The 14092-nt window shown below is 37.9% G+C and overlaps 1 protein-coding gene across 1 annotated transcript in view; it reads left to right on the top strand.

Moving 5' to 3' along the window:
• Positions 1-14092, top strand: part of COL24A1 (collagen type XXIV alpha 1 chain) — a 3617818-nt gene that overhangs the window by 3028114 nt on the left and 575612 nt on the right. The window contains exons 40-41 of the mRNA XM_044086026.1: positions 6536-6589; positions 10011-10064. Coding sequence (XP_043941961.1) covers positions 6536-6589; positions 10011-10064 — 108 coding nt within the window. The remainder of the gene's footprint in view (positions 1-6535; positions 6590-10010; positions 10065-14092) is intronic.

The following is a 14092-nucleotide window of genomic DNA, read 5'->3' as shown; positions in this document are numbered from 1 at the left end:
CTACTGTTTCAATCACTGTATGCTGTATTAAATATTCACCTTTCAGTTTATGTCTTCCAAATCTCATATGCTTAGTTTTTTATGTGTTTATCAGCATATTATTCTCTTGTGACCAAATGGTCAATTTAGTCAAGTTATTTTTCAAACATGCCTTATCTGTAACACATTTAATCAGTTTACCCAATTTCAGGTCATCTGCATATAGACAGTAGAACACCTCAGAAGAAAAACTTATCTGAAAGATACAATCGAAACAAGTAAAGGCCTAGGACAGAGCCCTGTGGGACACCCTGACGGTAACCAAGGATTTCACCTGTCCAGTTACTGTATGATACTTCCCCATCTTTCTCATTGTTAACCTTGAGAGCAGGATAATGCATTGAAGGATGATTACTTAGCTAAATGTTATATACATATATATATATATATATATATATATATATATATATATATATATACATTTTTTTTCGCTTGAATTTTATGCTTTGTTTCCTTGAGTAACACAAGTTGAGATCCTTTTGCCATTGCAAATTGTTGATTATAGACTTATTTTATGTGATATAGACTTATTTTATGTGATATGGGATGGTTCTGAATTGATCATCCATCATCCTTGGCAGTGCAGCTGTGACTTGTGCAGCTAAGAGTTTTAGTTCCACAGAACCTAGTAATAGGCTAATATGGCCTTCCTTCTCTGAGTCTGCAATTAGACCTGTTTAAGACATAGAGTATATTGCAGGTGTGTCAACTTTGAATAAATCTGGCCAAGTAGAATTCCCCAACTTATAAAAAGAGATAGCAGCAGACATGTTTAAAATTGATTACTAAGAGCATACTATCCATTTTTGCAAGATTTATGTGACAGAATCAGACCTCTCAACTGTACCAAATTCCTCAGTATTTCCCTGTTTGGGGCTCAAAATAATAGGGTGCCATGAATTCTCGATTGGCCCCTTTAAATCCCGATTTGGAGGATAACTGTAAATTCACACTAGCAATGGAAAAAGCCATCCTGACCTGCTTAAAACATTTTAAGGACTTTAGGACTGAAAAAGAAACACGATTGTGCTATATACAAACTCAGATGATAGATGACAGAGCACATCACTGTATATTGCCATATGTTGACAATACATGCATCATTCTTTAGTAATTGTATTAATAACTAATGCTGTCATATCCTGTACGTCTTTACGTGGATCTCATTTTGGCCAGGTAGGAAGTACGGACAAGATTCTTTTCAGGGGTGAGCCACTCAGGAGCTCTGTTTGAGTAACACAGCTTTCTAGTCATACCCACTGCTCGGTTGTGTCAAGCGTAGCATTCTTTTCTCTTTTGTTACTTCAGAAAACAAGTACATTGGGAGGAGAGAGCTACTGAATTACTATTATAAAAATAAGTTTCTGACTACATGTGCTTCGTGTACATCTGCCACCTGTGATACAAAATAAACAGTATATGGACAATTGAAAGGTATGGCAGGATTGATTAAACTAAATATTTAAGTCAAGAACACAAAATAGCCAACCGGACCTCTGTAGCTCGAGCAGAAAATAGGAACAACTACGGTGCACAATAGCTGCAATGTTCAAAGTACAATGAACATACTCCACGCACCAGCCAGTAAAATAACACAGGTTTATTGATGAATCCCTCAGAGCTCCACACAAAAATAGAACCACACAGATTTACAGGTTTAGCGCTTTCATCCGCATAATGCAGACTTCCTCAGAACCAATTAATATCCATTGCTAAGTGGTATATATAGCAGATTTGGCGCCAAAAAATCAATTAGCATACATTTCATAAAAAACTTCCATAAAATTATTTTCTTTAAAATTTTATGAACTGTATGCTAATTGATTTTTTGGCGCCAAATCTGCTATATATACCACTTAGCAATGGATATTAATTGGTTCTGAGGAAGTCTGCATTATGCGGATGAAAGCGCTAAACCTGTAAATCTGTGTGGTTCTATTTTTGTGTGGAGCTCTGAGGGATTCATCAATAAACCTGTGTTATTTTACTGGCTGGTGCGTGGAGTATGTTCATTGTACTTTGAACATTGCAGCTATTGTGCACCGTAGTTGTTCCTATTTTCTGCTCGAGCTACAGAGGTCCGGTTGGCTATTTTGTGTTCTTGGTATTTGAACGCTTTACATTTTTCGTTAAATCTTTAAGTCACATTTCTCACTTCTCTGGTTGCCAATTAAAGTGAACAAAAGACTAGTCCTGATTTGGGATTTCCGTTTTCTTTGTATTTTTCTTACCTAAATCCAATTTCCCAAGTAACCCTTGCAACTCAGGAACTGGTATTTTTGATGCATTACTCCAGTAAACTAGGCATTATATGCAACAAAATAGAAAGACCAAAGGTAAGTGATGTACTGATTGAGTAAGATAGCATGATTGAGTAAGATAGCAAGAGACAGACATTTACTGCTGTTGTATCACCCATTTCACATACAGTATGTATCAGCAATCAAATCACCAACCCTCCGGACTGAATGTATACATGACTGACAGGAGTCCCTGGGCTAGCTTGCTTACCTGGTGATCAAACAAGAAAGAAAAAAAGAAATTTGGTAATCACCGGAACAAAATGCACAAGTCTGACTCGTACATAGGACTACAGATTTAACTTTTGTCTTGTCACTCATGGGCCGTGACAGAAATTCAGAATGTACAACAATACACATTTTAGCCAGGAATAAGACAGAGCGGCATAATCAAACATGATGCAAGCCATAAAACTCAGCAAATAAAGTTATACATCCCCCTCCACACAAAATAAAGACACTTGGTAAGGAAACATTGCATTTCAGTCCCTCTCGGGTTGAGTTCTGCAGCAGGAAACAATTATTTATAAAAAATTCCAAGCCACCGATCGAATGACTCGATCCACAGAGTCTGAATTCAGGTTAACTTAATCATTGGCCTTTCCCTATCAAAAATGTAGATTCCCTGTTCTCGGTTGTAGGGATTGTTCTGAAAAGAATAATTGCATTTCTTCCTTCTTGCCCTTGTTTAGTCAGGTCTTTTGATTATTTCCCTTACGTATTCTGCTAGCTGGCCCCAAGCAGTTTTATTACCTATAATACTGCTCTGGTATAATGTGACCTTTCTTCTAAATTACAATTTCTTTTCTTTGGACCCCACTCAGCATTAGTATTTTCAATTAGGCTTTGTTCTAGAACAAAAATATGTAATTCCTTGTTCATTTAGAACTCGCTACTATTGCTGAAGTGAAAATGGAAGGAAATTTTACTTCACTAACACCACTTTTAGGAGCAGTAGCCTTCACAATAGCTGTCCATGTTTTCACTCTGTTCATTTGAGTCCAGTGTGTGTGTGTGTGTGTGTGTGTGTGTGTGTGTGTGTGTGTGTGTGTGTGTGATATTGGTATGTCTGTATGTACATCTTTGTGTGTCTCTGTGCACAGACGTGGATATGTGTGCATCTGTATATTTGTGTGTGTGTGTGTGTGTGTGTGTGTGTTTGTGTGTGTATGTCTGTGTGGGATTTATATGAATGTCTGTATGTGTGGATGTCTGTGCGCTTGTATGTGTTTGTGTGTGGCTGTTTATGCCTATGTGTGTGTTTTGTGTATGGTATGTTCTCTTCTGTGTGTGCTTGGGAATAGATATGGCTGTCTGTGTGTATGTGTGTGCATGTCTGTTGGCATATCTCTGTGACTGTCTGTCTTTCTGTATGATGGATGGATCATGTAGTCATGCTCTACACAATCCGCATAGTTCTGTATTACAGTGTAACATTTTTAGCTTCACAGTCAAAAAACTATTAGATATATTTTTGGATTTGCAATCCCCTGTGCACAAACTGTATACATATATTTATTTCGTTTTTCAAAATGATGTTCAGAGAAAAAATGTACTCTGTAGAATACACAGAGTACGTCTCACTAGATCCTTTGAAGAAGAAATGTTAACAAGTGAACGCCTCGTCACGCAGTCTGGTTTCTATGCACTCAGTAATGTAGCGCATGCAGATATTTTGTACAGGTACCGTTTTCATATAAACTGTATTGTAAAATGACAAATAGTGTAGTATTTATGAATGTCTGTTTGTCTTGTTTCGTGTTAGTTTAATCATATATATAGTGAATATGAGCACATAACTGTAAGATAAGAGTCTAAAACTATTAGGTTTAGAGCGGGACTACAAAGTATTCATGACTTATGTTAAGAAATACCAGAGTATCAGGTTTGTTTTATTTATTTGTTAACTAAGTGACCCATTTAAGCAAAGGTGCTTTGCTTTTGGGGCAAGAGGGCAGTTCTAAGGGCAGTTGTATGTTTAAGTAAGTTACTCTAGCACCAGACATACTTTGCAAGTGAAGCTCGCATAGCGTGACTTTGTTTATATTTCTGAAGTGGCGAAAGGAGAAACACTCCGGTCCTGGAATGTATTTCGTGGTCTAAATCAATTGGATAAAACTACTTGGGTTTCTTTTCCATTTACTCCAAAGCTGACTGAATCAAAGTTGTTATCGGCTTGTAAACAATCGCTATAGCACCAAGTATTGATGTAACTTTCTTACAGTAGCTAGGCAGTTAAAACACCTTGAGCAAAAAGTTCTCAACATTAGTCCACGAATCAGACCTGGAAAGCTGTCTGTAGACAGCTTCTCAATTAATTGTGAATTGTGTTACCTAAGAAACTATTGAGCTACAGTCTTTTAAAGGTAGGACACATTCCTTGCATATTAATTAAACTGAGAAGTTTTAGAAAGTGTATTTTAAAACTTGAAAATTAGGTAACAGAACTTTAAGGCAAGTACTGTAATCTGCATATTGAATTTAAAAGCAAGTAGTATCACAAGTAGGCAGCATACCTCTCATCCTCTTAGAGCAAGAAATCTGGACAAAGCCGTAAATAATGGGGGGACAAAGGCCCACAAATAGGGATACTTTTAAAATGTTGCTGTTACAAACTTAGAAAGTTGATAGTTGACAGGTATTGCATTAGCATGAATTTTCTGAAGGTCATGAAATCTGAAACTCAAAGCCTGTCTTTATTTTCTGACTTCAGCCCTCAATAATTTGTCAGTGATTTGCCAGAAAAAACACAACCGTAAGAGAAACTGACCAAAAAATATGAGCAAAAAGGTGAACATTCTGTGAAAATCTGTACAGCCGAGAGCTATAGTAGGCAACCATGCATTGTAGTGAGTAGGTGTCACGCTTCATTAAAAATTTTAATTCTGTTTTCAGTGATTGCAGGCAGGGACATAACAGAAGCTTTTATTTTGAACTTGTAGAATGATTTTGTGTTTTTTCAGTCCTACTTCACATTTTAGAAGATGTAAACATCTTTGTTTGTACTTGCACACAATAAAGAAATGCATAATTTTCAGCTGCTGTCTCCCTACAGCAAAATATGATTAGGTTTTAAGCAAGTGTGATCCATTCCCTATGCAAGTTTTTGTATGACTTGTAGGCAATAGCTTATACAGCTGCAAACCTATTGAACTTGTAATGTTTGAGTGATACTTATTAAAAGTGCACCTAGCTGAGTGTGCAGAGTATGCTTAGTTACACTCTTGATTGCAAAAGTGATTTTGTTTTACATGTATTTTTGTTACTTGCCCCTCCACCTTTGCTATCCAGCATCTCCTGCAGGCTCCATGGCAGGGTGGAGAGGAGCAGCCCTTTATGCTGCCATCCTGACAAGTAAGATGTTTCTCTTTCGCTGGTCTCCCCATTTCAAGATTCCATGGCAAGCATGTAGTGTAGAAGCAGTTAATTTTATTTTTATAAAAGAAAATTGTATTTTAGTTTTGCACAAGTTCAAATATTAATATAAATAAAACATTATTGTGCTTCTGTTTATTATGTGTTTAATATTTTGTCCGTTCTTCAGTTTGCATTTAAATGTTGGTATCCCACAATCCCATCGGAGTGGGCAGGGTTACATAATTATGTATGCAAATGTTATGGTAATCAGTATACAGATTTTTGGCCAGTTGTACGTATTTTTCATGGGCCTTTGTCCAAATTCTTTATGATTCCAGGTTGAGAGGTATGGACCGAATCTCTCCAACTTAGGGTCCTGCTACTTTTTTTTATCATTTTAGATGGACAGTAGTCCTCCTGTCTTGCAGTTTAACCTTATAGTTTCTTATACAGCTCATCACTCCTTGAGAAACTTATGGTTCGGCTGATTGCCTTCTTCTAGTCAGAGATAAGTGGCAAGACATTGGTATTCTCTTCTTTCTCGGTTTTGTGCTTTCTTTCTTTCTGGGAACCCCCATGTCCATATACATGTTTATTTATATATATATATATATATATATATATATATATATATATACATGTATATGGATCTTTCTGAAATCATTGATTTATGTGCGTATTTTATGAGATGTGTGCTTCATCTAGTTATTTGGTCAGCTGCAGTCTTACCATTTGACTGAAGGACTTTTATTCTCAGGTTTATTACTGTATATTGTTTCTGTTTTTCAAAATTCATGAACAGATTTTATTTACCCTGCTTTGTCTGTTTTTTCCACTAGGGTACATTTGGTGCAATGGGTCCACAAGGAGAGACAGGAATTCCAGGATATGAGGTCAGTGTTTAATGCTCTGTACCTATATAAGTTCCAGATGTTCAGTACATAGTGTTTTCCAAGCACTTATACTTTGATCATGCAAAGTTTTGTGTGTGTGTGTGTGTGTGTGTTTGTGTGTGTGTGTGTGTGTGTGTGTGTGTGCGTGTGTGCGTGTGTGTGTGTGCGTGTGTGTGTGTGTGTGTGTGTGTGTGTGTGTGTGTGTGTGTGTGTGTGTGTATCTATATATATATATATATATATATATATATATATATATATATATATATATATATAAATAAATAACTGGTGTGATGGCTTTGTGAATAATATGTACAGTTTTTTTGTCTTATTTGAGCTTTATGCCAAAAAAAAGCATTTTTGGTAAATTTGTATAAAAATCTTTGATAAAGATGTTTCTTCTTATATATTATAGTCGCTTCCCAACTTGTGTCCTTTTTTTGTTGAGCTATATATCTGTAGTACTTATTCACCCAGTAGTCCAAGTACTCACCATGATTTCAGGGGTCTACTTCAAAACATTGAAATTCAAAACATTGAGACCATAACATCAAAAACCCAAAACACTGAACACCCAAAACAATGAAAACTCAGAACACTGAAAGTGTGCATTGTAACATAGAAGACTACAACGCACATGTAAATAATATCCCCTCTTCTTATAGCAACACCAAAGTAATAAACAGCTTTCTGCTGCACCCCCCATAAATTAAATATACCAACTCCTTGATCCCACTACAGTGGAAAAAAGTTAATTTCCTAACCCCATTGTAACATGATCACCATACAGAATGTTAACATATGAATGTGTTGCTTTCATGGAAGTTAAGTTAGTGTTCTGAGAAGTGCTGGGAGAAGTGAATAGGAGGAAAAGTGTTTATTTCGCCAATCTGTATGTGTTTGTAGGGCCTACAGGTAAGTAATTTAGACATTACGTTTAAATTCTCTATGGTGATCATGATACAGTGAGGTTAGGAAATTAACTTTTTCCCACTGTAGTGCAAGCTTGGAGTTGGTATATTAAATTTACAGGGGGGGTGTAGGGGTGGCTCCCCCCCCCCTGCAGAAACATAGTAAAAAAGTGTATTTGTTAGTTTGGTGTTGTTATAGGTGGAAGGGATGTTGTTTACATGTGGGTTGTAGTTTTCAATCTTATAATGCAATGTTTCATTGTTCTGAGGTTTTGTTGTTTTGGGTTTTCAGTGTTTTGGGTTTTTGATATTACGGTCTCAGTGTTTTGAAGTTCAGTGTTCTGAGCCCATTTCAGAATACATGGCAGTAAACCCATTATGTGCTTCAGACAGCATTGTTGTGAAGAACCATAGTTTACACTGGTACAGTAACACTATCTGGCAGTGTGAAGTATAGGCAGCTAAACATATAGTGTACAGAAGAAATAAACTCGGGTCAGGAGGAGTATAGGAACTCATTGTACTCATAGCTTTTTTATGCATAAATGTATGCATACATATATTTATATATATATATATATATATATATATATATATATATATATATATATATATATATATCATCTTCTTTCGGCTGTTCCCATTAGGGGTCGCCACAACGGATCACCTGTTTCCATTTCTTCCTGTCCTCTGCATCTTGCTCTGTCACACCAGCCACCTGCATGTCCTCTCTCACCACATCCATAAACCTTATCTTAGGCCTTCCTCTTTTCCTGTTACCTGGTAGTTCCATCCTTAGCATCTTTTTCCCAATATACTCTGCATCCCTTCTCAGCACATGTCCAAACCAAAGTAATCTTTCCTCTCTGGCTTTGTCTCCAAATCTTCCAACATGGGCTGACCCTCTAATATATTTATTCATAATCCTGTCCACCCTCGTCACACCCAGTGCAAATCTTAACATCTTTAACTCTGCCACATCCAGCTCAAACTCCTGCCTTTTTGTCAATGCAACTATCTCCAACCCATATAACATAGCAGGTCTCACTACCCTCTTGTAGACCTTCCCTTTCATTCTTACAGGTACTCGTCTGTCACAAATCACTCCTGACAGTCTTCTCCACCCACTCCATCCTGCCTGTACTCTCTTCTTCACCTCTCTTCCACACTCACCGTTACTCTGAACTACTGACCCCAAGTATTTAAACTCATCCACCTTCGCCACCTCTACTCCTTGCATCCTCACCATTCCTCTATCCTCCCTCTCATTCACACACATATATTCTGTCTTAGTCCTGCTGACCTTCATTCCTCTTCTCTCTAGAGCATATCTCCAGGGTCTCCTCCACCTGTTCCCTACTCCGTACTCACTACAGATCACAATGTCATCTGCAAACATCATAGTCCATGGGGACTCCTGTCTGATCTCGTCTGTCAACCTCTCCATCACTGTTGCAAATATGAAAGGGCTCAGAGCTGATCCTTGATGTAACCCCACCTCCACCTTAAACGCATCCGTCACTCCCACAGCAGACCTCACCGCTGTCACACTATATATATATATATATATATATATATATATATATATATATATATATATATATAAATATATATAAAATGTGTATTTTATACACACACACACACATATATATATATATATATATATATGTGTGTGTGTGTACACACACACACACACACACACACACACATGTATATATGTATGGAAACATGTATAAGACAGATACATATGTATTACGTATACAATAAAAAGGTAATAAGCAAATATCTAATGCATAAATATAGAAAGAGAAGCTTTGAGTCCACAGCAGGCAACTCACTAAGGCTTTATCTTACTAACTTCAATTCACCAGGATCATACCACCACACCTCCTGAATCTATATAAACCAATTCCATGGTGGTACAAACTTGGGGAAAATATAAAAAAACATACACATTGTTGTCACTGCCAATATACAGTGGCAGTAATTTTACTGGAAAGTAGCAGTCAGAGAGTTCAACAATGGGGATACAAACTTGACTACGAGGAATGTCATCTACTTTGCACTTACTGTGGTGTAGGGAAATCTATAGAGAGAGAGGCGTGTATTCTAACTATTCACTTAATTCGCTTTGAAAACATGTCACATGTTCATCTACATTTGAAATGTTGCTACAAAAGTGCAAGCAATTGGAGCATAGTTCTAGTATTAAATCTGATAGCAAACAAATATCTGGAATATCTTACTTTCTTAACATTATTTTGAATTCTTACTTTACATATGTCAGAACTGCATTTGAAGCAAATAATGTTTTGTATCTCCATGTAAATACACTGCAGTTAATGAACACATGACATGGGAAATAATATTAAGTCTGGAAGTGTCTGTGTACTGTTTACTTAATTTACAGGACAAATTTATGGCTCTCTTCAGAGAATGCTATGAATTAAGAAAAAAGCCAGTGTAATGAAAACCACTAAATTATACATGTTCTTTTTGGTTTATTCTAGGGTCACGCTGGTAAACCTGGACACTCTGGCCCACTAGGTCCCAAAGGTGAAAAGGTGAGATATATATGTTTCTTGTTACTGTAGTCAGAGTGGTTGTCTAACTTGAATGTTGTCCATACAGCAGAAAACAAGCTTATTGCCATATAGTCTGAGAATTATTTCATAGGCCGTGGATGGATGAAAGCTGATTTCCCATTGTCTTCCTTCTTCTTCTTCTTTGTATTTATACTGCATGCATCTTTACTAACTGTATGTTCAAGTATTGTTTTGCATTTTTTAATTTTTATTTGATGTCAGTAGTCTCAAATCTTGATGTATCAATTGTTAATTTTGATGTAGTTTGTGACCGAAAAAAGTCACTGAACTGGTCCACACTGATTAACAGCTAGACAAATTAATAAATTCATAACATTTTCTGAAGTTGATTGGTAGAATCAAATAGTTACACTGTCCTGCTTTGTGCTATTTGGCTTGTTTATCATCTTGCATACATAGGCATAACAGTCTAACAAGATCATAAAACAGGCTCCCTTGAAGATAAGATGCCTGATGACAGTCCTGAGAGGTGGACAAGTCAAAGCAGTAAAAGAGTTCCATTTTAAAAACGGGCATTTCAGGTGGTATGTTTTTTCTTTAATTCCATGTTGTTTTATTTTTCATACTGACATTTACTAAAAAAAAAATCTATAACTGTTTAGGCTTATTTCTTACTCATTTTGCTGTCTGCCTGTGATCAGCCCTACCAAGTCAATCTGCCTATTCATACCTATTGACATGGAGGGCCAGTCATGAGGTGTGTTTTTTTTTTTAATACCGCAATCCTAATCCCCACTCAACACCCCTCTCTTCTAAAACAGAGTACAAAGGGTTACTCCAGATAAAATCACTAAAGCTAGCAGATCTATGAGACTCTGTCTGATACCCTCCCTATGAGAGGAGTAAAGACACCTTGCTGAAGTTTCAAGTAGTTTATTAGTTAAGTAGGTGGATGGATGAATGTTCTTGTTCCAGTGCAGTTGGGTCCACTACTTGGAAGGCAGTAATGCTCACCACTACCGAAGTCAACTGCTTTAGAAAAAAAACAATCCTTTGTACTTTTTGTCATGTTAGTCCTGTAATCCTCTGGGTCACAGGCGGGATACCAGACCTGACTCAAGCTTTCTGGATTACCTGTTTTCTGAAAGGGGAATTTTCTGTCAAGCAGTCCTGACCCCTCCCCCGCAAAGCACGAGTGGCAGTTTTCTCCTTCTCCACTGGGGCAGTCAATCCACCAAGTATATCCCCAGGTGAAATCATCCATCCCCTTCTGTCTTACTTATAACACAACTTCACTGTCAGCCGCTTGTAAAAATAGTGTTAAGTATGCAGTTAATATTCACCAGACGTCAATTATCCTTTGTATCCATTATTAATTATTTACCATTTGTTAACTAGGGAAATGGGTTGGTCCTTAGGCTGTTTACAGCCATGACCTTGGCACAAAGTACAAGGTTAATTACAATATAGTGTAGTAAATAAACCCAGACATTTTTGTGAGGTAGGAAAAAGCTGGATTGCCCACAGAAAACCCACACTGACATGGGGAGAATATTCAAACTGCTATTAGACAGTGAGCAGAAGTCAGAATTAAACTCCAAGTCCTAGAGCTATGAGGCAGAGCTTATCACTGAGCCACCATGTTGTCCACAGTCTTAGTTTGGGTGGGATTCTGTACTGTGTAGCATCTAGGATCTCTCTGCTGGGCACATTTCTTTCATTCTGTTCCTTCTGCATTGAACTGCACATATGTCTCCTGCCTGCACACACCATGCGTAACTAATCAGGTCTAAAAGGCCTTTATCCGGTTCAAGCCGCAGTTCTTTCCTCTTGCTCACATATTTAGGATTTCAGTCTTATGCAGTGTTCATCATATTGATCACTGATGCAGTAGCCTTAGCTATATGGTTTACATCTTGCTAAGGATATAACAGCTGGCCAGCTTCCAAAGCTTCAGGGGATCTTACATGCACCCAAACTATCAGGCAGCTGCAGAGATGAGCTAACTAAAAGATATGTTTTGGCACCAAGCCCTCCAGAGCTTTTACTGCTGCTGAAGAGTAAGCTCCTCTGAGGCTTTCAAGGATCGATGGTCAGCTTATGCTCTTCTTTTCCTGGGCAGATAAGTTCTCTTTGGGGGAAAAAAAAGCTTCATTTAATATTTTTGTTTATTATTTATCCATTTGTCTTCAGAAAAGTTATTTTAATGCTATGAGTTTTTGTTTTAATGGACTAATGTACTGTAGTTTTAAACAGAAAAATTGTTTTATTTTCTGTCAGTTTAAAAGTTGTTTAAAGTAACTGAAAACCATTTTTTTCTGTGCAGAAATTGTGTTTACATTACTTTGTGGGGCTGACATGGTGTTTTAATGGGCTTTTTACTGTGTTTATCTGGTAAAAGTGACTTTTAAAGACTTATTTTTACCAGCGTTTGTTGCTTGATTTCCCTGGGAAATTTGTTGTTTGTTTTCCCTGGGAAAGAGAGACAATTTCCAGCTTGACCATGGAATGAGCTGTCAGTCCCACTGTTGGTCCTTCCTCCAGACACATAAAGAACAGTTGAAGCATACATCCTTCACCACCGCAAGAAGGCTAGCAGTGTGCTTGAGCCATAAGTAGGTGATTCTGCTGTGGCAATTTTTTGTACATCAAACCACTCATGTTTTGCCCTGAATCCCTCTGGTGTAGCACATACATCAAGTATGGACCGGGACTTAAGCACATCCTCCGTGGCTGTTGGGGCTCCTAAGTGGACAAGGGAGAGACACTCTTGTCAGCTTCCCTATTTTGTCAGAATGTTGTGCCCATTCCTAGAGATGCTGCCACTAATACTGTTGGCCCCATTTTTCTGTCAAAAAAAGCAAAAAAAAAACTAAGCATATATCTACTCATGCACAAATTTCTTTAGATAGGAGTTGTTTACTAGGTCTGGCACATGGTTTAATTCAGGCTATTTATCTTCCTTTTTATTTTTTTATTTATTTATTTATCCTTGGCTTGCCAAATCATTCATGTGGACACCAGTAAATATTTACATACAGGATCGGTCAAGGCCCGGGTTAATAACGACCGCCACCAGTACTGTTACCCAGCAGGGTGCTGGCAGAAATTGGGCTACTGTTGGCCGAAGGAGGAGAGGAGCGGGAAGGCATGGCCAAAGACAGGAAGAGAGGTGAAAGGCTAGGACTGTGGTAGTGATGGTCGGAACTTTGAATGTTGGCAGTATGACTGGTATAGGGAGAGAGCTAGCCAATATGATGGACGGAAGGAAGGTTGGTATATTGTGTGTGCAAGAGACCAGATGAAAGGGGAGAAAGGCTAGGTGTATCTGAGGTGGGTTCAAATTGTTTTATCATGGTGTGGATGGGAGGAGAAATGGTGTTGGAGTTATCCTGAAGGAACAGTATGCGAAGAGTGTTTTGGAGGTTAAAAGAGTGTTGGATAGAGTGATGTTTATGAAGCTGGAAATTGATGGTGTAATGATGAATATTATTAGTGCATATGCTCCACAAGTTGGGTGTGCGATGGGCGAGAAAGGCAAATTTTGGAGTGAGCTGGATGAAGTGGTGATGACTGTACCCAAGGATGAGAGAGTGGTGATTGGAGCAGATTTCAGTGGGCATGTTAGTGAAGGGGAACAGAGGGGATGAGGAAGTGATGGGTAGGTATGGTGTTAAACAAAGGAATGCAGGTCAGATGGTAGTGGATTTTGCGAAAAGGATGGACATGACTGTGATGAATACATATTTTAACAAGAGGGAGGAGTATAGGGTGACATACAAGAGTGGAGGAAGGTGCACACAGGTGGATTATATCTTATGTAGGAGAGCCAGTATGAAGGAAATTGGAGACTGTAAAGTGGTGACTGGGGAAAGTGTAGTTAGGCAGCATAGGATGGTGGTTTGTAAGATGACATTGGTGATCAAGAAGAGGAGGAGGAGTGTGAGGGCAGCACCAAGGATCAGATGGTGGAAATTGAAAAAGGGTAATTATGAGGTGAAGTTCAGGGAAGAGTTAAGACAGGCACTGGGTGGCAGTGAAGAGTT

Source organism: Protopterus annectens, chromosome 10.part0 (genome assembly GCF_019279795.1).
Source record: "Protopterus annectens isolate FY-2018-M chromosome 10.part0, PAN1.0, whole genome shotgun sequence".
Taxonomy (NCBI): domain Eukaryota; kingdom Metazoa; phylum Chordata; order Ceratodontiformes; family Protopteridae; genus Protopterus; species Protopterus annectens.
The sequence above is the reverse complement of the archived record's forward strand: the minus strand, read 5'-3'. Positions and strand labels throughout refer to the sequence as shown.